The sequence below is a fragment of the Rhamphochromis sp. 'chilingali' genome, assembly GCF_963969265.1.
Source record: "Rhamphochromis sp. 'chilingali' genome assembly, chromosome: 10".
Lineage (NCBI taxonomy): Eukaryota > Metazoa > Chordata > Actinopteri > Cichliformes > Cichlidae > Rhamphochromis > Rhamphochromis sp. 'chilingali'.
The window spans coordinates 38,478,102-38,501,000 of record NC_137937.1 but is presented as its reverse complement, the minus strand read 5'-3'; the positions used below and the strand labels follow the sequence as shown (position 1 = coordinate 38,501,000).

At 39.9% G+C, this 22,899-nt stretch overlaps 1 protein-coding gene across 12 annotated transcripts; it reads left to right on the top strand.

The window, feature by feature from the left end:
- Positions 1 to 9,385: 9,385 nt before the first annotated feature.
- LOC308404206 (GTPase IMAP family member 8-like) lies at positions 9,386 to 22,040 on the top strand. 12 transcript variants are annotated; one of them, XM_080894125.1, is made up of 7 exons: positions 9,386 to 10,753; positions 10,837 to 10,874; positions 12,527 to 12,698; positions 13,280 to 13,331; positions 14,327 to 14,371; positions 16,963 to 18,171; positions 18,272 to 22,040. In XM_080894125.1, exons 4-7 carry the CDS (start codon positions 13,313 to 13,315, stop codon positions 19,837 to 19,839), a joined length of 2,841 nt encoding a protein of 946 aa, XP_080750251.1. In that variant the 5' UTR covers positions 9,386 to 10,753; positions 10,837 to 10,874; positions 12,527 to 12,698; positions 13,280 to 13,312; the 3' UTR covers positions 19,840 to 22,040. The 12 variants fall into 12 exon arrangements, with proteins under 12 accessions (XP_080750251.1, XP_080750250.1, XP_080750254.1 ...); XM_080894124.1 differs by lacking the exon at positions 12,527 to 12,698; XM_080894129.1 differs by lacking the exon at positions 9,386 to 10,753 and having other exon boundaries at positions 10,760 to 10,874.
- The last annotated feature ends 859 nt before the right edge of the window (positions 22,041 to 22,899 follow it).

Sequence of the window (22,899 nt, the reverse complement as noted above, 5' to 3'; positions counted from 1 at the left end):
TATATTTTCTGTCAAATCTGTCTTTGTAAATTGTTTCCTGTTTTATTTTGATAGTTCCAGTCCTATGTCAGTGTATTCAGTTTTACTTAGCCGTCTCGTTAGCCCTAATTTCTCCGAGCTGTGTCTCCCTCCTGTTTTCCATTCCGTGATTACTCAACTGTGTATTTAAGCCCTGTGTTTGCCTTTGTAGTGTTGTGTCCTCTACGTGCTGTTTGTTTGGCATGGTCTAGTGGGCCTGTCTTCCAGCGTCGCTGTTCGGTGTTGAGTTTTGTTTTTGTGAGTTTATCTATGAGAAGTGTTTTTCCAGCAATAAAAGCTGCACCTTAAGTTTAACCCTCCTGGTTTTGAGTCTTGCTCTTGGGTCCACCTTTGTGGCCTGCCTGCCACACAGCCCATCATGACAACATCCCTATATTACGAGTTTGGAAAAATGAGGCGCTGTCAGTTTGTGTTCGCTGTCTCTGCGGTACAGTATCACTTCCTGTTCCTGTTCCAAGTGGTGTTTCTGAGTAGCTTATCTGCTTAGCAATTTAATTGAAAACTGTTAAATACATTCTTTTTTTCATAGTATAATCTTCACGTGCTTCATCCAAAACACACTTTCTGTGTACTCACTACCGAACTTATAGCCAAAGTATTCACTCACTGTGTTTTTACTGTTTCACTAGCTTAGCTTAGCTCGTAGCCGACTCGTTAGCACCATGGCTACTTCACCTGTCCCTCCTGCACTTTCTTGCTCATTGTGTCAGATGTTTAGTTACTCCTCGGCCTCCTTTAGCAGTAATGATACCTGTAACAATTGTACCATATTTGCAGCTCTGGAGGCCAGGATTACTGAATTGGAGACTCGGCTTCGCACCCTTCATTCACCCGTAGCTAGCCAGGCCCCTGTAGCTGGTGCAGCCGAAGATAGCGTAGGCCCCGCTAGCTGTTCCCCGGCAGACCCCAAGCAGCTGGGGAAAGAGGGCAGCTGGGTGACGTTGAGGAGGAAGCATAGTCTTAAACAGAAGCCCCAGGTACACCACCAACCCGTTCATGTGTCTAACCGGTGATTCTGTTCTCAGACATGTGAAGCTAGAGACACCGGCAACCATAGTCAATTGTCTTCCTGGGGCCAGAGCAGGTGACATTGAGGGAAATTTAAAACTACTGGCTAAGGGTAAACGTAAATTCAGTAAATCATAATTCACATCAGCAGTAATGACACCCGGTTACGCCAATCGGAGGTCACTAAAATCAATATTGAATTGTGTAACTTTGCCAAAACAATGTCGGACTCTGTAGTTTTCTCTGGTCCCCTCCCCAATCAGACCAGGAGTGACATGTTTAGCCGCATGGTCTCCTTAAATTGCTGGCTGTCTGAGTGGTGTCCCAGAAACGATGTGGGCTTCATAGATAATTGGCAAACCTTCTGGAGGAAACATACTTAGAAAACAGGAAATACTTTTTATCAATAGGTAACTTCACATCTGAGCAGACAAGTATCACATGTGGAGTTCCCCAAGGTTCTATCTTGGGACCTCTTCTGTTTAACATTTACATGCTCCCACTGGCACAGACTATAAAGAACAACAAAATAAACGATCACAGCTATGCAGATGACACACAAATATATATCACAATGTCACCCGGAGATGAGGCCCTGTACAGGCTCTTGGTAAATGCATTGAGGAAATTAATGACTGGTTGTGCCACAATTTTCTCCAGCTAAACAGAAACAAAACTGAAGTAATAGTCTTTGGTGCCAAAGAAAAACTGATTACTGTAACAGCATCTTTACAGGTCTACCCAAAAAATCAGTCAGACAACTACAGCTCATTCAGAACTCTGCTGCTCGAGTCCTCACTAAGACCAAAAAAGTGGACCACATCAGTCCAGCTCTGAGGTCTTTACACTGGCTGCCTGTCCATCAGAGGATGGACTCTAACGTTCTGATGCTGGTTTATAAAGCTCTGAATGGTTTAGGACCAAAATACATCAGTGGCCTCCTGACCCAGTATGAACCTTCCAGATCCCTCAGGTCATCTGGATCCGGTCTTTTATCAGTTCCCAGAGTCAGAACCAGACACGGAGAAGCTGCATTCAGCTTTTATGCTCCTTATATCTGGAACAAACTCCCAGAAAGCCTCAGATCAGCTGAAACACTCAGTTTATTTAAGTCCGTTTTGAAGACTCACCTGTTCTCAGCTGCATTCGAGGAAAACACGAAATCCACACTTTTAAGCTTAAATTTTAAAACTTACATTTTAATTACTGATTTTATCTATTGTTCTGATTTTATCTACTGTTTTTTAAAATAAATTTTAAATCATGCTTTCTATTTGTTTTTGTTTTTAATGTCTCTGTAAAGCACCTTGTTGTTGAATTGTGCTATATAAATAAACTTGCCTTGCTTCTTGTTAGGAGAGACGGCATCCATCCCACTTTGGATGGAGCAGCTCTCATTTCGAGAAATATGGACAAATTTATTAAACCCCCCAAAATATGACTATCCAGAGTTGGGACCAGGAAGCAGAGTTACAGTCTTACACGCCTCTCTGCAGCTTCTCTCCTCCTGCTACCCCCCCAAAAACCCATCTCCTTTGAGACTGTGTCAGCTTCCAAAAAGACAAAAAACAAACTAAAAACCAGCAACAAACAACTTAAACATAAACAATCACAAAGAAAGAACAATACAGTATCCACATCTGAACCAAAGAGTAAAACAGTGAAATGTGGATTATTAAATATTAGGTCTCTCTCCTCCAAGTCTGTGTTAGTACATGACTTAATAATTGATCAACAAATTGATTTACTCTGCCTTACAGAAACCTGGTTGCAGCAGGATGATTATGTTAGTATAAATGAATCAACACCCCCGAGTCATTCTAACTAGAGATGGCACGATACCACTTTTTTATGACCGATACCGATATCATGAATTTGGATATCTGCCGATACCGATATGAATCCGATATAGTGTTTTTTAATCAATAAAACTGTTTTTTAATATCTTGCTGCATTTTGTATAAGTTCATAGTCAAGTTTAAATAAACAACAGCACTAAAGCTATTCTGTTATACCTGTGTGTAAAAAGTACACTGCGCCCAAAATATTTCATAGTTCAGCAACACTGATCAATCTAATAAACTTAAACCTGCTCCATCCTCCCTATTCTGGTATTTTAAAGAGTACTTAGCAGAAATATTAAGCAACCTAACTAATAGGGTTGCAAACTACCAGCAAAAAAAAATAAAAAATAGGGAACCACCCTCCACCCTCCACTTTGTGATGCTTAATCGACGTAATCAACTTTAATTTGATGCAGTGTGAAAAAAAAATGCACAGAAATAAATTATTTTTTCAAGAAATATTAAATAGATTCAACATCTTTCTTCAACAAAATTGCAGACTGCACAGATGGTACTTTCCCAAAGGAAAAAGTACTATAGCTTACTAGGGTATATTAGACTTAACAGTTACTATATACAGTAATGGACTTCTATACATTTTACATCAGATTAAAACTTTGGGTGTAAGATTCAGATAATTATTTATTAAAAGCTCGACATTTTAAATGAGAATAAGAAAGAAAAGTATGTCTTTGTGCCCCCTTTTCCCTGTTAATGCCCTATCGGCCCCCTTGGCTAAACTTTGCTAGATCCGCCCCTGCACAGTTACCAGCGTCAGCTACGTAGAAAAAGATCCTGGTGTAGAAAGTAATATTAAATACATTCTAACAACAGCTGATCAAGCTTAAACGTGCTGCTGTTGTTCAGCCGCTGGTTTCCTCTTTCTGGTGCAAAGTGGGCCAAAAGCAAACAAGAGAGACGATCAGCTGATCATTGATCAGTTTCATGAAGTAGCGGCAGGAGAGAGAGAGAGAGAGAGAGAGGCACTTGCTCCATATATCAGTTGTTAAGCTTAACGCGGGAATGCTTTACAAACATTCAGAGAGGAACTTACACACTTGCTTTACTTCTCTCTGGGATAACTTCCTCGGAGATGAAATGCTGGTTTGGTAGCGAGACTACAAATACACACAGCTGCTCTATCACGTGATGCATACTGCTCCGACGTGCTACGGTTATGAGACGAGTTACGCCATGTCGCAAGTTTTGTGAGGTGCTTTTTTGATATTTAATGGATCGGATTACATTTTTTATTTCTCGCCGATATCCGATCCAGTAATTTAGGTCAGTATCGGACCGATACGATACGTAATATCGGATCGGTCCATCTCTAATTCTAACTACCAGAAATCTCGAAGCACAGGCCGAGGGGGAGGTGTGGCAGCAATTTTTCACACCAGCCTATTAATTAATGAAAGACCAAGACAGACTTTTAATTCATTTGAAAGCCTGATGCTTAACATTGTCCACCCCAGCTGTGAAACTCAGAAACCAGTCTTACTTGTTATCATCTATCGTCCACCTGGGCCTTACACAGAGTTTCTGTCTGATTTCTCAGACTTTATATCTAATTTAGTTCTGAGCTCAGATAAAATAATTATTGTGGGTGATTTTAACATCCATGTAGATGCTAAAAATGACAGCCTCAACATGGCATTTAATCTGTTATTAGACTCAATTGGTTTCTCTCAAAATGTAAAAGAACCCACCCACCACTTTAATCACACTCTATGTCACGCTGATCGGCCGTTTCTGTCTTTTTTTTTCTCTCTCGTGCTCTCTGTCGCCGGGGTGGAAGTCACTGTGGGTTCACGCCCTCTGCCCACGCCCACGGAAAAGAACACATCTGATGCCCATCAAGGTGAACGGCATTTAAGCCAGGAGGTGACTGCTGGTCTTCGCTGGATTGTTGTCTACCACACGTTAGTGAAAGTCAAGTGCTTTCTGTGAATATCGTTCTCATTCCTCTCTCCTTATCTACAGACCCCCTGGATTACCCTTCGCGTGTGAATCTGTGTGTCAAGTGTGAAAGAAGAGGACTGCTGTCGTGAGTTGGAGAGCGAGTTATTCCCACCTTGGATTTCCCTGGAGCCCGTCCCTCACATGTAGCACTACCCCGCACTCTCTGTATATACACTTTGGTGAACTCTGTAAATAAATCCTTGTGTTCACCTCTGTCAGTGCGCCCCAGGGCGGCTGTGGCTACACTGTAGCTTGCCATCACCAGTGTGTGAATGTGTGTGTAAATGGGTGGATGATTGTGTATAGTGTAAAGAGCTTTGGGGTCCTTAGGATCAAGTAAAGCGCCATACAAATACAGACCATTTTCAGCTGATTCAGGAGTCCTGCGTTTGAATCCCCTGCATTGAACCTTAACACTCTAGATCTTGTTTTAACATATGGCATAGAAACTACACATTTAACAGTGTTTCCTGAAAACTCTCTCCTGTCTGATCATTTCCTGATAACATTTACATTTACAATAATTGATTACACAGCAGTGGGGAGTAGACAAGACCCACTGCAGGGATGAGAAGGGAATTCTTTTTATTTATTTATTTTTTTAATATGTGTGTGTATAAAGATATCTAGATATAGAGACGTAAATATATTCTTTTAAATATAGTTGAACTCTCATCATGTTGTCTGTGAAATTTCTGCTCTTGGTGCCGTTTGATAAAGAAAGCACCACTCACCTGCTGTTCCTCATATCTTAAATAACTCTGTAACCAACTTCTAACTAGCATTCAAAGGTGGTGTCCACATATTTTTCTGCATAACTGAGTTACAAACAAAAATAATTCCAACATTGTGGTTTCTTCCATTTACGTCATTCTTCAGTCCCGTCAGTTCAGCTGTAGGACTTTGTATTTTGGAGTCAAAGATCAAAGTGTATTAAAATGAAGACAGCATTTAGAAACAATGTACAATTAAAACAGATGAACTTGCACAGAGAACAATGACAGATGTGTTACTATGACTACTGCTTTCCTGAAGTGCTGTAAATGTATAAATCAACAATAAAACCTTCTCTGGAATTTCAGTTATCCAGCTGTTACTGCAAAAATTCCAGCACTGTTTGGGGAAGAGTTTCAACAAATACATTTTGTTTGATGCCAGAAATGTCCACAATGAAAACTTGTGCAGTGTGTGTTACGTGCATTTATTTCTTTATAGCGCAAGCTGTCAGACCTGTTTGTCTATGGTTGGTTCAGCTGTCATAAGGTACAGAAATGGAAATCATTTAGACATTTGTGTCGTATAGAGTGGCATCTGGATATAGTATAAGCCCTGAGGCGGCATCAGATAATATGTTGTGACAGTTTTAATAAAGCCTGCAAGTTTCCCCATATATACTGGAGAGCAAAGAAAAGTTAGATAATCACTTTACCCATGAAAACCACATAAACAGACATGAAAAAAATGTGTTTGTAAAACTAACAGTAACCTCTGAGAAGTATAAGACAGACAGACAGTGTTTCTGCTATCAGAACAGTTTGTGTTGTTAATCCTGAATGATTCTTGGTCAGGACATTTACATCATCAGTGAAAAGTCATTTTGCTCCACACACATTTGGAAAATCACATCTAGTTTAGGGTGTGAGAAGTAAATGCATCACAGAAGCTAAAAAGGAGCTGCTTCTCCCTACATTTGTTCAAATAAAGTACACAAGGCTGATGCATAAAACAAGAAAGAAGATCCATGAGATGCTTCACATCATCTAAGCAAGACTCGAACGGAAGCTCCAATGTTAAAGTTCACTTCTTCTCACGATTGTATTTTTATTACCTGAGCTGATGTGGATGCTGTAAATCCACCCTGACTGAAAAAGAAGTGCACATTTGGAGAAATTGTGCTTTAATTTGACATATTGTGACGTTTTTTGACTCTTGAGTCTTTTCTTTGAGTAAAGAAAAACAGACTCCTTGATATGTTGATATTATGCAAGTAATTCACAGACATCATGTGTTTAAAAAGTAAAGGTTAAAAATTTAAAGTACGGCCCTCCGTAAAGTCTGTACACATTTTGTCATAGATGTAAAAGGACTGGAAAAGGGTGTAATAATAAATAAAACCATAAATGTTAATCGAATCATTTAATGTTTCCTAAATTTGAAAATTACTTTTTCCACCATTTGTGTGCCTAACAGTCTCACTACCAGGTGACTGTTGTTGTAATTTGGTGGTTTGTAGATAAAACTGATCTGAAACGTCTGCTGTACAGCGTGCTCAGGGGTCCTGCGATGCGCAGTGTGCAATCACACAAAAGAACAACTTAAATTTAACCACAACCCTGACTGGAGAAAAAGCAGGTTGCAAATATAAATGACATTACAGTTGTTGCACATTACTCTAAAATCAGTGCTGTGAGAGTTTAAGATCACAACCAGATTTAAAACTGAATCTAACATCAACATTCATGCCCATGAAAATAGCTCTACGATATTAAGAGAATTTGGCAAATGAGATCACAGGATGGCAAAAAATGTACTTTAAAATTTGAGCATCTTGTTTCACTGGAACTGTGAAGTACCATAATGAAGAGTAAGTGCACCTATGTAAGAACAAGTATCATTGCTGTAGAGTTTTCATGTTTTACATACAGACTCGGGGCTCCAAGTCTCCTCTTGGCATTTTCTTATTTAAATGTTGGAATCTCAAAGTTTAGCAGCACAACACTGTGTTTCCTTTTTCCATCAAATATTTCTTTCAGTCATCTGTGTTTATCAGTGTCTAAGTTTTATTCAATAACAATAAAGTACAAAAATATAAGATTAAATAAACAGGTGCATCAGCACAAAGACCCACAGACTCAAGAGCAGTTTCTTCCTAAAGGCCATAGCCTTTTTATCTACTTTTTACTTTTTTACTATGTACAGCACTTTGGTCAACCTGTGTTGTTTTTAAAAGTGCTTATAAATAAATTGATTGATAACCACCGTGAGCTCGAACCGGCACCAATAACACAGTCCCACCCCATCATTTTTCCCATTTCCCTCTATCAACCACCACTGTACAATACAAATTCTATGTGCAATAACCCAAACTGTATATACATAACACTATTTATTTACATATTTACTTTTTTACACTGGATTGTATATTTGTACATTTTATACATTTTCTTCTGTTAATACTTTTCTTATGTATATAGAGCTGCAAAACTGTGCAAACCCCCCACCACGCACAAACACACACACGTTTACACTGTGTTGGAGATGATCTGTATCTCATTGTACAACTGTATAGTGAAAATAAAGGCATTCTAATCTATTCTATATTTTCTATATGACCATATTTTTTGGGGCATTTGATTATTATTTAGTTATGAAATATCATAGTTCTATGACTGACATTAACTTTTATTACTTATTTTATTACGTCCTAAGTCATAAATCATTTGACGGGGGGGCATTAATCATTAGTTTGACACATGAAGGACCCAGGCTGCGATTGCTAGCAGGGGCAGTCCTGGCCTTGTTGGTGTCCTGGGCAAGCATACACCTCTTTCAATTAATGGCTTAATTAATATTGTGCTGAACACAGTCCAAAAGATTCAATGACCCACATCAGTGTCTACTGTTTACTATCATAGCAAAGGTAAACAGAAGTTTTTACTATCCCTGCTAATGAATGTGATCTTGTTTCTTGTTTGACCTTTTCTTGTCCATCTTCCATCAGTAATTTTGCACTCCAGAATCAACACCCAACCTCACAACATAAACTAATAGACCTTGTATAGAGATGTTTTTCTCGGATTTCACACAACCAAGGAAAAATAATTAATTCAATTTTAATACAATTCAATTTTATTTACACAGCACCAAATCACAACAGAAGTCACCTCAAGGCACTTTATATTTGTAACCCGGGTTAAAAAGATGCATAAATAGTAAAAGATAAGTGAAGTCTGAGAATATTAATATCAAAGAGTTCATTTATTTAAATTAAAATTCTTGTGTATTAAAAAGATCAAAGTTCATGTCAAATGATTAAAAACATGTTTGCATTGTTTAAAATAAGTTATCTTTGTTTTATTGTGGCTTGCTTGTGAGAACTGTAATTTCCAGGAGGTTGTTATCAGTCGAATTCGAACGGGCCGCTGCTTTTTAAATGGTACTCTCTTTAGGATAGGGAAACATCCGACTGGGTTGTGTGATGGGTGCACTGATATGGAGACGGTTGAGCATGTACTCCTTGTAGGAAGTATGCAAGTCACAGGAGGGTGATGTGGGGTGAAATGAGTGGTGGAAGGGAACTTACATTGGAACAAGTGGTTAATAAGTTAAGTCATGGTGAAGGGAAGGTGGTGGTTTTTCGTTTTTTGAGAAATACTGGTCTCATCAAGAGGATCTGAGGATTCAGGAGTGACGGACGGTTGACAGCCAGGAGATGGCAGTAATGCAACAGTTTTGGATGCAAGCTGCCGTTAAACTTGACCGAAGAAGAAGAAGAACTGTAATTTCCTACGGGGATATGGTCTGTGAAGGTAACACAGGGTGGAGAAGGAAAAAGAGAAAAAAGAGAGCGCGAGGAGAGAGGGCGGTGGCGCGTGAGTTACACGGAGCATCCGGAGAAGTTAGCTTGTTTTTATGTAGCATCAGTAAGTGTGTTTTGACTTCTCGGAAAGATAAGTCACTGTGTCAGTAAGTTAGTGACATGACACGTAAAGTTTCGGCGTGAAGCTGCTGGACTGTGTTTTGTTCATTGCAGCCGTGCACGCATTGAGTTAACGTGAGGCTAACCCAGCTGCAGTTATTTATTTGTAAAAATGTTTGGAATCATGTCTGATTTTCGTTCCACTTCTCACGTGTGCACCACTTTGTGTTGGTCTTTCACCTGGAAGTCCAATAACATTGATTCATGTTTGTGGCTGTAATGTGACCAAATGTGGGAAAGTTCAAGGGGGTCAAATACTTTTGCAAGCCACTGTATCAGCTGATATCCACAGACCGTGGTCAGAAGTTGCCATCCACTCTCCATGGGCATGAGTGTCAAGGGTTGTGTGTGAGTGTTGTTTGATGATTTTGTTTTGTGTGTTTCAGAATCAGAATACTTTATTAATCCCAAAGGAAATTATATGGATCACAGTTGCACCTAGACAGTAACAGACTAAACAATTTAAATAATTCAATATAAAGAGTTCAACACTCCAACTATAAAGCAAAAGACAAAGAAATGAGTAAGTAAAAGTTAAGCTGAAGAGAAAAAGCAGGAGCAACAGTAACAGGCACGCACACTCACATTTTTGTTGTGACGATCTTTGTCTCGCACTTTTATTTGTAACCGTCGTTCCTAACACAGCAGGCTGGAACAGGCCCTGCATTCCTTTTGCTTTCTGACAGATTAGCTGTAGTCTGTGGAGTTATTAAATTTCATGCTCTCGGCTTCTCACACAACCACAATGCACGCTGCATTAAAGTGACAGAGGGCAAATGTATTCTTTTAAACTTTAAACAACGAACATCAGACCGACAACACATCAGGATGTCGTACAGAACATCGGTGCAACCAGACGACAAACATGAAGGCGCACCGATGCAGATGTTTTGTCATCTGTTCTGCATGGATCCAGCCTCTGAACGTCGACACAAATCTGTACAAATATACAAATATAAGGCATAAATTTGTGTCGAGTAGACTCACCCCACCCAAACACCAGCACACAGAGTATGGGTGGGTGGTTGTTCCCACCCAATCAAAAGTGAAGAAAAGAAGGCTCAGAGAAAACATGAGCAGTGTTTCTAACTTCTGATTGGGTGGGCAGCGTTAAGCCCGCCTTCATACCGTCGTCAGAGGTGAAACCAAACAAAGAAGCAGGCGCCATGTCTCACCTGTGAACTGGGAGGACGACAAACAGGTAAAGCACAAATTTATCTGCTGTTTTTTCTGAACAGTTAAACTCATCACTAAATGTTTTCTCATGCTTTGGATTCTCTGCAGGTCTGCTGCACCTTTGTTAGCTGTGTTTGTGCTGTGAGGTGCGTCGTGATTCTTTGTTAATGATAGTTTCACTTTGATCGTTACTGCCTTTAATATACTTTTGATTTTTCCTCATTTACATCTTTTCTTTATGGCTGCAGAGAGTGAACCTGTGTGATATGATGCAGAACTATAATTGCTAATATTTGTTTTGTGCTTTTATCAAATTACTGCACAGAATGAGCAGAAACATGAAACTTAGGTTATTTGTTATATAACCTATGATGACATCAATGATTTCTTCTGAGTAGACAGAAAGATTGCATATAAACTGGAGGGTGAGACAGTTGAGTGAAGAGGAATATTTTAATATTTTATCTATATGAAACTTTGAATCTCTCTTCTGAAACTGCCACAACTCCCCCCACACACACACACACACACACACACACACACACACACACACACACACACACACACACACACACACACACACACACACACCTTTTTTGCAGCTGCTCACCTGTACCCAGCGGGCTGGAACAGGTCCTGGTATTCTCTTTGTTGCAGGTTGTACCGCCCACACTCAGATCGTGTTTCACTTACTGGAGTTTTTAGACTCTCGTGATCTCATCTAATCATCGTTCTCAGAAGCGTTTGCTAAATTAATCCTTGTAGTAAGATGTGAATGTGATTATGATCCAGGTGATGTGGTCTATAGTTGGTCGTTTCTGTCCGACTGTTTGGAATAATCTTAGTCCAATTATGCACTTGAATGCAGCACACATGAGTGGATCAAATGGATCCATCATAATATTCTTTAATTAAAACTCATTCAAGTAATATCTTCTTGTGCACAGTAGGCTTCCTGAAAGCATAAATGATCTCTGAGGTTGAGAACGTGAAATAAATCATCCATGTGTATAAAACACTTCTACATGTGTTCAGACTGAGGTCCCCTGATTCTTCAATCTTTTGCTCAGGATAAATCTGGTTGATCAGTCTATATGTGGCAGGATGAATGTTATCCCTCGGTCCAACCCACTTTCAGCCTGGCCCATTAGGGGGCGCTGGTATAAATAGTGGCCATTTGAGTGTCTCTGCATTGCTTGCCTGTGATCTCCTTTTTGGTCACCTGACTTCCTCGGTGTGGTAGAGATCGTTTGTGGGTTACTCCTCTAAAGTCTCCATCGCGGCTGGTCGTAGCTATAGAAGCCTCCTCTGAGCTATTCTGCTTACATTCTATGACCCGGCTTACTTGGAAGTGTGGACCTTAGTTTTGCGCCAAGCTACGCGAACTGAAGTGCTGCTGTTTTGCCTTGCTGTGCTTTTACCGTCTGTTCCCGTTGTGAGAATTCTTTCCCTGCTGCTGTCAGCTTTCACGGTGGACGTCGGCGTGGACAACGGCCATATGCATGCCGGTTATCGGAGTCAGCTGGCGTGCATATTGATTGACTGTTAACTTATCGTCGTGTGGACGGCAAGTTGGAGCAGTACGGTGATTCCGTTTGCTCCAGATTTTAGAGTTTTATCCAGATTGTATGTTGTTTTATTGCTTTTGATTTGTAGTTTGGATTTTTGTTACACCACTGGTGGGAGGCCCTTTTTCTAGCTGTAGATCACCAGTGTGGTCTTGCAGTTGGGTTATCCCCCGGTGCTACACCTTAGTTTGTTGTAATATATTAAAATTTTCTTTGTTTCTTTTATTCAGATGCGGAGTGCCGACGTGGAGGAGACTAGGGTGCCTTGGTGGTGGGATCCCTTGAGTGTACACACCTGCCTTGTTTAGTTTATTAGTGTGAGTGTGTGATAGTGTGTTGCACTTGTGTTTTGGGTGTGTTTTCTTTCTTTAGTTTGTGTGTGGCATCCCTGCCCCTCCACTGGTAAGCCTCAGCTCTGAATACCTTTTTAAGCATATTTGTATTTGAATATTTATGATTATGTTTTTATTCGGTGTTTTAAATAATTATTAATAAATTGTGAATTTGTTGATCATTGAACCTCGTCTCTGGACTGAGTATAGCGAACCTAAGTGCCTTTCTGGTGATTTAGTGTTACTTTCAGTATTCTCTGGGTGAAATTCCCAGGGTGGCGTTGTCTTTTTAAAACTGCAAAGAGTATTTACTTTATATCCCAACCTCGTCTCGCCACATATACAAAGACTTTTCTTTGAAAACTGAAATTGAAAGTGAAAGATGTAAACCTTCTTTCTGCAGTTACTCATGATGTCTTAATCGTCTAAATGTAATTGGTTACACTTGACCCCCCAGTTTGTATAAAACATTATCTACATGGTGACCAACCGGAGACCAACTGAAGTACTGCATAAAACAATATCACAATAACAACTTCTCTCTTTTTTGTGCCGTTCCATTAGAACCATTCATGCTTACAGCCCTTTGTCCACCTACCATCACATGTCGTGTGATTCAAAGAACCTTAAATTATTATTTTTTCCTTCCAGTTTATCCCCAGGTCTTTTCAGAAAATCGACATCATGGCAACCAAAACAGCTGGTGAGTCCACTCACATGTTATTGATCAGCAGTGAGGATTTTGCACTCACACCGTCCACAGAGAGTAGATTTAGAGAGTAACTGTAACATCTGTTCAGGTATTGGAAGTGAAAGCACACAACAAACAGGTGCAGCAGCAGGGTGGAGCAGGATCCAACTGCCATGATCACACTGTGCTGCAGGTTTTAGAAGCAACGTTGGCTGATAAACATATCCAACATGCTCACAGTACATGTCGCCCTGTTCTGCCAATATAGTTACTCGTTCATTTCCAGTCGCTTCACTTGCTGAAAGAATGAATGTAAATAAAAAATAAATAACTGAAAGCTGCTTGAAGGCACCTTAAATAGCTCCCTGATCTACCAGGCAATCAGGAACAGGTGGATTATCACAGACACACACTCCAGGGTGAATTGTATAATTAGTCCACCCACACGAAGTACGAAAACAAAGCAGGATAACAAAAACCCCTGACAAAATGGCTTCTTGCCCACAACAAGAAACACAAAGAAGCCGGATTAAGGAAGCCATGCTTGTAAATACTTCACTCAGAGACAGTGATATGCTGAGATACTTTCTTGGTTTGTTTTGAAATCCAAATTCGGATTTCTTTAGTTTCTCCAGTGACCACTTAGGAACAAGAAATAGATTCATGGTATTGTTAGTGATACTGGGATGTGCAGAAAAAAGATGTTATCTGTGAAATAATGCTCCATCTTTGAAGATGATCAGAACTTTATAAAATTGGGGTCAAGTTGATACGATAAAAAAAACAACCAAAAACAACTTGGGATAAAATCTCTGCTTCTAGTCTTTTCTCACCGGCTCAGGGTCCAATCTTTAAACTTAATTGAGATGGTATGAATTGTTTTCAGTCAAGTACACTAATTACTTGGCATATCAGAAGTAGAGACCTCATGACACATTCCTGTAACACCAAGAGATTTTCCACATTTAAGTGTTGAAGGATAACTTGAGTTCTTTATATTTTTGCAGAGGATTTCCAAAAACCAGAAGATAGCAGCTATGACATCAAGGACTGTAAGTTGAACTAACAACATTGATGTATCATGAGTAAAATAAAAATCATTTCATTTAAAGTATTAGTTATAATGCCAAAAGCTATATAATTTAGGAAGGGAGGGATAAAGCTCTACTAATCCTACAATGACATTCCCCTCCTGTGTTGTCAGGCATCAGCCAACCAGATTTTAATCTGAAAATCTTAGAAATATGGTATCTAACCAGATTCTTACTCTGGTAAGAACAACAGTCAACAACAGTCGCCTCAAGGCGCTTTATATTGTACAGTAGATACAGAGAAAAACCCAACAATCATATGACCTGAAAACTGAAGGCTCTGCCTCCCATTCTACTTTTAAATACTCTAGGAACAACAAGTAGGCCTGCAGAGCGAGAGCGAAGTGCTCTAATAGGGTGATATGGTACTACAAGGTCATTAAGATAAGATGGGGCCTGATTATTTAAGACCTTGTATGTGAGGAGCAGGATTTTGAATTCTGGATTTAACAGGAAGCCAAAACAGGAGAAATCTACTCTCTCTTTCTAGTCCCTGTCAGGACTCTTGCTGCAGCATTTTGGATCAGCTGAAGGCTTTTCAGGGAGTTTTTTGGACTTCCTGATAATAATGAATTACAGTCGTCCAGCCTGGAAGTAATAAATGCATGAACTAGTTTTTCAGCGTCACTCTGAGACAGGATATTTCTAATTTTAGAGATGTTGCACAAATGGAAGAAAGCAGTCTTACATATTTGTTTAATATGTGCGTTGAAGGACATGTCCTGGTCAAAAATGACTCCAAGGTTCCTCACAGCGTTACTGGAGGCCAAGGTAATGCCATCCAGAGTAAGAATCTGCTTAGATACCATATTTCTAAGCTTTTCAGGGCCGAGTACAATAACCTCAGTTTGATCTGAATTAAGAAGCAGAAAGTATCATGAACCAACAGCTTTGCCCAGGAAAGTGGACCCAAAAACACAGACAAACATGGGCGTGGAATGCTTACAGTGATATTTATTTGAAAAGGTGGCCAAAAGTGACGAGGGGCCCAAAAGGCTAGTGGCAGGAACGCGGAAGAGGTCAGAGAGGCGAGGGGATATTCTGTAACAGATGGAGAGGTAGTTAAAATCGAAAGAGAAAACTAGAGCTTGATAACTAGAAACTGGAGAATAGTTCGCCTTACTGTGCCAGTCATGGTTCGTTTCACTGAGGGGAGGGGAGAGAGGTCCGTGGGAAGCTTCTGGAGGGTCTCAAGCTGAAGCGTGGAGGTTAGAGGGCAGGCAGGCGAGCCGGCTGGGAGACAGGGACTGTCCCAGTAAGGTGAAGCCAGGGTTGAAACTCCGCTGAATGAAGGGAAGACAGGAATTACTCCAACAGATAAATCACACAAGGAAAACCACAAAGGGAAACGTAATTTACCACCAAGAAGAGTAGAACAAACTGGCAAGGAGGGGCCGGTTGAGTCAGCTGAAGTAGGTCTCCCGCTGATTGCTCGCAGCTGAGGCTCACTTGAAGCACTGAAGTCCCTGCCCCAAAGGGATGGCTCAGCAGCCACACAAGGAAAACCCCCTCCAGGCACTCCCACGGACCATGACAAAAAGTTAGTGGCCATCCCAATCTTTATGTCTTGTGACATTCTTGACATTTCAAACTTGGAAGTGCTAATTGTCATCCTAATTGTGTCACACCACACTAGTGCAAACTGGAAGTCAGTCCCTTGCAAAATCAACAAAATCAAAAATCAGATAAGATAAAAGTTTATTAATCCCTCGGGTGGATTACTCTGGGAAATTCGGTAAGATCAGAGGTAAAATCAGAGATTATACCCTGAGACCATTGATCCCAGCACCTAATAAGTGTGTAGCCCTTGAATGCACCTAAATATTCTGTCCAAAAAATTATAAACAGAATCAGTGACAAAGGACAGTCCGGTGCCAATCTGCGGGCCAACAACCCTTGGAGAGGAACCTTTTTTTGGGGGGAGGGTTCTCTGATAAAAAGGTCCTAATCTCTGGTCCTATGGGTCTTACCCAGCTGCACCCCTGCACCAGCTGGAGTACTAACTACCTAGAAATTGTCCAGGTGTCTTTCCTCGTAACCCTGATAAGATAAACCAAACCTGAATAGCCTTGTAGGTCAAGTCATCAGTCCCACCTGTTAATGGTAGGTCCCCTATTGACTGAGCCACTTGTAGTTTCTGGGTGTATTTCAGAGGCCCCAAAGAAAGGTTATCATATGTTATAATATAAAGGGCTAGCGTTGACATCCTGTACATTTCCACTTTTGAGTAAATAAGTTGTTTCATTTCTTCTACTTAAGTAAATCAAGTTTGTACTTTTGCCACCTCTGCCCAACAAAATCACGGTAGTGCCTTTAAAACATCTGCATGAGCTTATCCTCCTAAATAGAGAGCTGATATGGCTTTTCAACTAATCAAGAAACCATATCGGAAAGTGTAACTGCCAGCGCTATCACTAAGCAACCTGTTTTAAGACAAATTTGTAAGTGATTATTTCTCAAGTGAAATGATTAACAATTACAAACTATTTAATAGAATGTGACATAAATATGTGTTTCATAATTTTTGAGGCAATTTACATTGTTTTTTGCAGCACGTGAACTCAGGATAATGCTGTTTGGAAAAAGTAATGACAAGAAATCAGCCCTGGAAAAGCTCCTCGTTGGGAAAAAAGAGTCTAAAGGTTTTGGAGGAAAGCAATCTGGTGCTGCCTCTGGAGAGAGGAACAGGAAACCTCCCACAGTTGTAAAAACTCCCGACATCTTCAGTCTGCCTGTGAATGAGCTGTTTAAAGAGATGAAGAGCTGTGTGAGTCTCTGTCCTCCTGGACCAAACGTTCTGCTGCTGTTAGTCAAACCTTCTGATTTCACTGAGGAGAACAGACAGACTCTGAATTTGGTCCTGAGCTTGTTTGGTCGAGATGCTTTTAATCACTCCATCGTCATCCGAACGCATAATCAGGAAGGGAATAAGTCAGTGGATAAACTCATTGAAGAATCCAAACAAAAGCAGCACTACATTAATTTTGACAGAAAAGACTCCTTCTCAGATTCCTCAGAGTTGATGGAAGAAATGAATGAGATAGTGAGTAAAAACTGGGGAAAATATCTCATATTAAAAGAAGAGGCTAAACCCAATCTGAAGTCCAGTCTGAACCTGGTTCTGTTTGGGAGGAGAGGAGCAGGGAAGACGTCAGCAGCCAAGGCCATTTTAGGTCAGACTGAGCTTCATTCAGCCTCCAACTCATCAGAGTGTGTTAAACATCAGGGAGAGGTGTGTGGACGTTGGGTTTCCCTGGTGGAGCTGCCTGCCTTGTATGGAAAACCTCAGGAGGCAGTGATGGAGGAATCATTCAGGTGTATCTCCCTCTGTGATCCTGAGGGTGTCCATGCCTTCATCCTGGTCCTACCTGTGGCTCCCCTCACTGATGAAGACAAGGGAGAGTTAGAGACCATCCAGGATGCATTCGGCTCTCGAGTCAATGACTTCACCATGATTCTGTTCACTGTGGGCTCAGATCCTACAGATCCAGCTGCTGAAAATATATTAAGTATAGACAAAGACATCCAGAAGCTTCTTCAGACGTTCGGACAAAGACATGTGGTTCTCAACATCAAAGACAAACAGCAGATTACAAAGATGTTTGAGGTTGTGGACAAAATTAGTGATGCCACAAACAAACCACACTGTTATACAAAGACAACATTTCTACATGCACAGATGGACAAAGTCTTACAACAAGATAAATCCATACAGATGCAACATGATGAACTTGAGAAGCTGAAGACGAACATGATGACTTGTAAGTAGTTTAGATTTTAATATTTTTATGTGTTCAGTGACCCAAAGAGTTTTAATCCAGCAGTATACAAGTTTTAACTCTGATTGTTTTCATGTTTTAGGTGATGAAGTTGAAGGAAAAGACTCAGATTGTCTCAGGATTGTGCTGATTGGGAAGACCGGCTGTGGAAAGAGCTCTACAGGAAACACGATTTTAGGAAACGACAAGTTTATAGCTGCATCAAGTCAAATGTCGGTCACAACATATTGTAAGAAGGCACAGGGTGAGGTGGACGGTCGTCCTGTTGTTGTGGTCGACACTCCTGGTCTGTTTGACACAAGTTTGTCCAATGAAGAAGTTCAAGAAGAGCTGGTGAAATGTATCAGCCAGCTGGCTCCAGGACCGCATGTCTTCTTGGTGGTGATAGGGGTTGGTAGATTCACAGCAGAGGAGAGAGAAACGATCAGGCTCACTAAAAGATTCTTTGGGAAGAATTCAGAAAAGTTCACCATCATCCTTTTTACCAGAGGAGATGATCTGGAGCGTCAGGGAGAGTCTATTGATGATTACATCAAGAACAAATGTCATGATTCCTTTAAGAAGCTGATCTCTAACTGTGGAGGAAGATACCATGTGTTCAATAACTCTGACAAACAAAACTGCACACAAGTCAGTGAGCTGATAAAAAAGATTGACACCATGGTGAAGAACAATGGAGGAAGCTTCTACACCAATGAGATGCTGCAAGAGGCTGAAGCAGCAATAAAGAAGGAAACGCTGAGGATCCTGAAGGAGAAGGAAGAAGAGATGCAGAAGGAAAAGGAAGAGATTGAAAGAAAACATAAGCAAGAAATGAAAGCAATGAAAATAAGAATGGCAGAAGAGAGAGAAAAATCAGAAAAGGAGGGAAAACAGAAAGCTGAAGAACTCGAGGAAATGATGAACAAAATTAAGGAAGAACAAGAGAAGAAGAAAAAAGAAGAAGAAATGAGAGAAAAGGAGGAAAAGGAAAAGGACACTGGAGAAGAAAGATATCGACAACAATTCAAAGAAGAACTTGAAAAGTTGGACAGACAAATTCATTTGGAAAAAGAGGCAAAGGAAAGTGTCGACAGACAGCTGGAAGAGACCAGAGAAGAGATGCAACGAAAACAAGAAGCCTGGGAGAAAGAACGAAGAGAAGAGCGAGAGAAACAAAGACAAGAAGATGAAAAGAGACGACAGGAGGAGGAAGAAAGAATAGACAAACTGCTGGAAAGTTACAAACAAGAAAAAATAAAATACGAAAACAACAAATTACAAGAGGAACAAATAAGAAGAGAAATGGAAATAACAGAGAACAATCATCAGAAAACACTGGAGGACCTAAAGAAGAGCTATGAAAGAAAAGCCAGACAGAAAGCAGAAGAGTTCAACGAATCCCAAAAGAAACACATGGATGAATTAAATGCTCAGCGGGAAGAACACGTGAAGGAAATGAACGACTTAGTCAAACGTGTGACCAAGAAGAGCGAAAACCTGAGAAAGATCAAGAATCTAGTGGAAAAACATGAAAAACAAATGAGGAACGCAAAAACTGAGGAGGACAAGGACGAACTACAGGAAGTACATGAACAACAATTAAGTGAATTGATGCAAAAAATCTTAAGTGATGAGGTCAGTGAAGCATCAGGCTGCAGCATTTTATGACGAGAAATGAATGATTTCAGTTGTTTTTCTTTCATTTGTACTGGGAAAAAACGTTAAAGAAGCACCGATTTGTTGTTCTGCACGTTTTAAATGTTTGGGATTTCCTCGCAACAGCAAATAATTCTGACTGGGTGTCATCGAACCTGCCTTAAACACAGTGTCGGACTCCAGTCTCACCATTAAACCACAAGTCACTATCCCAACATTACCAAAGCTTCTGACTGGTTAAACTAACTCCAAAGACTGAATAGGTATTAGTTGCTAAAAGACCCACGTGGAACCAGCATGTTCCACTCTGTCTCAGCTCATTAATCTCCCACCTGGCAGAGTGGAAGCTATGGTCAGTGTTTTTCCAGCAAATAAATGTTTTTATCATAATTTACTTCAAAATAGAAACAGAGGATAAGTTGCAATGATGCAGGAAAAACAAATTATTTTCAAATAAGTAAAGAACAGAACAGTTATCAGTGTGACTTTGTCATTCTAATGTTATCATTGTGTGTGTGTTTGTGTGGGTGGGGGTATTAAATGTTTGATCACAAAGAAAGATGACACATTTGGTGATCAGGTACCTTTATTCTTGTCTTTTTTTGAAGTTATGAATCAAATAATTTTTCCTGGGCTGAGCTCTTTAAGTACCAGGATTTTCATTTAAGTTGTTAGTTTTGCTCTGTACTGCACTGTAAGTTGAATCAGTCATTTTAATCTTTTCTGATTTGTTGTTTTCTGTAATGTTTGGTAAAAATCTGGAGAGTGTGTGATTTGATTTATTGTATTTTATTGGGAATAGTTCTATTTTTATTGCGTTTATTTGTTTTGGGTTTTTTCATACATGTTGTGTAATCAGTAATTATCGAGTTTTATTATAAAATCTCATTATTTTTTATTAAATAGTCAGATATATGACCGTAAAGTTTAGATATTATTTATGCCTCTGCAATATCTAATTATAACAACATTTACTCAATTATCATTGAAAATAATCAGATACAGTAGATAATATTTGACTTTATTTTGATAAATGTCAAATATAAATTCTTTGCTTCATAATTAGTGACATAACGAAGAATAACAGTATTTTATGCATCTGTTGATTTTCCAAATACTGAGTGTTTCCCTGTGATTCGTGTGGATGGTACTTAAATGATGAAACAAAGCATCTTCATTCAGATTTTGATTTCATGTTTTCTTTAATTTCATTGAAGATCCTGTCAAATCAAACTGAGCTTCCTAATCCCCACACCCACTCTGACACGTGTTTTGCAGCAGTTTAATTTCTGTCTGTCAGCAGCATTAGCATGGAACGTAGTGCAGAACAGGAAGAGAAAGGAAGATTGCAGTTATCACAGATCCATAAAACTTTAGAATTTGTAACCGGTGCTCTGGACTTGGTGGGAAATGTGCTTTTTGAGTGGATTTTTTTATTTTTTATTTTTGAAGAGTTACAAAGCCAGTTTAAGACCTAAAACAATTTGAAATCCTTTGAATGTGTAGCTGCATTTGCAGCCTGATGCTCTCAACTCAGCACTAAATGCGTGAGCAGCTCTCCACTTAGTCTATGCTGGCAGTAGTGCTAGATGGTCACATAGAGGAAGCATTAAGGCTATGAGCTGTGCAATGGCAAGGTCTATATAACACATAGAGGTTGTGCAGGTATATTAATATAAACACTGACATTGACTTGTGTGTGATATTTTAAATCTTTTTGAAACTATAATTTCATTCAGTGTCTTGATCTTCATCATATTTATGTGAGTCTTTGATTATTACCAAAGTCCTTAGGCCCAATCATACTGAAAGAAATAAGTCTTACAAGCTGCTGTACACTTTTGGCTATGACTATTTGTGTTTTGACACCTTTGTTGGGTATTTTCATAGGAATGATGAGGATGGATAATGAGGAAGGCCACAGATGGATTCCTTTGTTGGTGTATTATAATCTAAAAGTTAACTCCCTTTGCATGTGTAACCTGATAACAGGTCGCCCCTCCCCCAATTCAATTATCATTGCACTCTTTCTGCACTTGCTGTGCTTACACTACAGTCGGGAATATATTCCATTAAAGTTGTTGACTTTCAGAAACTGCTCTAAAACTGCTCTGAATTTAAGGATACTGACAGTGATGTACACTGTGTTGTTGGTATATATGTATCAATCTAATAAACTCAAACCTACACCATCCTCCCTATTCCGGTATTCTGACTGCTTGGTCGAGTTAACCTCCTGATCTATCTACAGCACATGGTGGAAACCTGAAATCAAGACAGAGAAGACTAGAGGTGAGATATGATCATTACTCAATATTAAAAATAATAAATGACAGATTTAGTGATATTTTCATAAATTATTTATCTACCACATCAATTAACAGCATGGCAGGGCAAAATATTTTTTCTAACATGGAAAAAGTGAAAGGAGACAGAAAGACGGGTGAGACTTAAATAGTCTCTTGGCTCTCGGAGGAGGCGGACACATCTTTCACCCTCTCCTTCCCTTATCTTCCCTGCTTGCTGCTTCTATCTCCTTATCTGGTCTCGTCTGACTCTAACCCCGAGAAAGCCTCTATCTCCCTCTTGTTCTCTGAAACCTAAAGAAGAGTTATGGATTTGATCAACTGGTCCCTTAATGCAATTGACACTCTATTCTTGACGAGAAGCCGAGGTTTGGGAGAGTGTCTTGGAGGGACGTTCCCTGCTGGATACACAATGGATGGGTGGCAGAAGTGCCACGTTGTGTGCCTGGCAGGACTGTCTACTGAGGACATTGAGAACATCTACCTATTTGGAACCATAATAACGGGGCTCTTGCTGATCGTAGCTGGCTCGGCCCTGGCTTATCTGAAATTGGAGAAAGCGGTGACTGCTGTTCAAACCGCCACAAAGCTGGCAGGTATGATCGAAAATGTGGGAAGAGCTGTGAGTACTCAGACTGTTCTTACTGAACGCAATATGGAAAACATCTTGGACGAGCTCACGGCTCTTAAACAGATGATACAACAGGAGACCAGTGATGACATTAAGAATAACTGTAAAACTGATGCAGTTTGTTTGTCCCAAAAC

What these genes read in the sequence shown, in the direction of transcription:
- LOC308404206 (XM_080894128.1), top strand. An exon ending in CAGCTATGACATCAAGGACT is followed by an intron (nt 14,372 to 16,962) that starts GTAAGTTGAACT and finishes TGTTTTTTGCAG; the next exon opens with CACGTGAACTCAGGATAATG. An exon ending in GAAGACGAACATGATGACTT is followed by an intron (nt 18,172 to 18,271) that starts GTAAGTAGTTTA and finishes TTCATGTTTTAG; the next exon opens with GTGATGAAGTTGAAGGAAAA.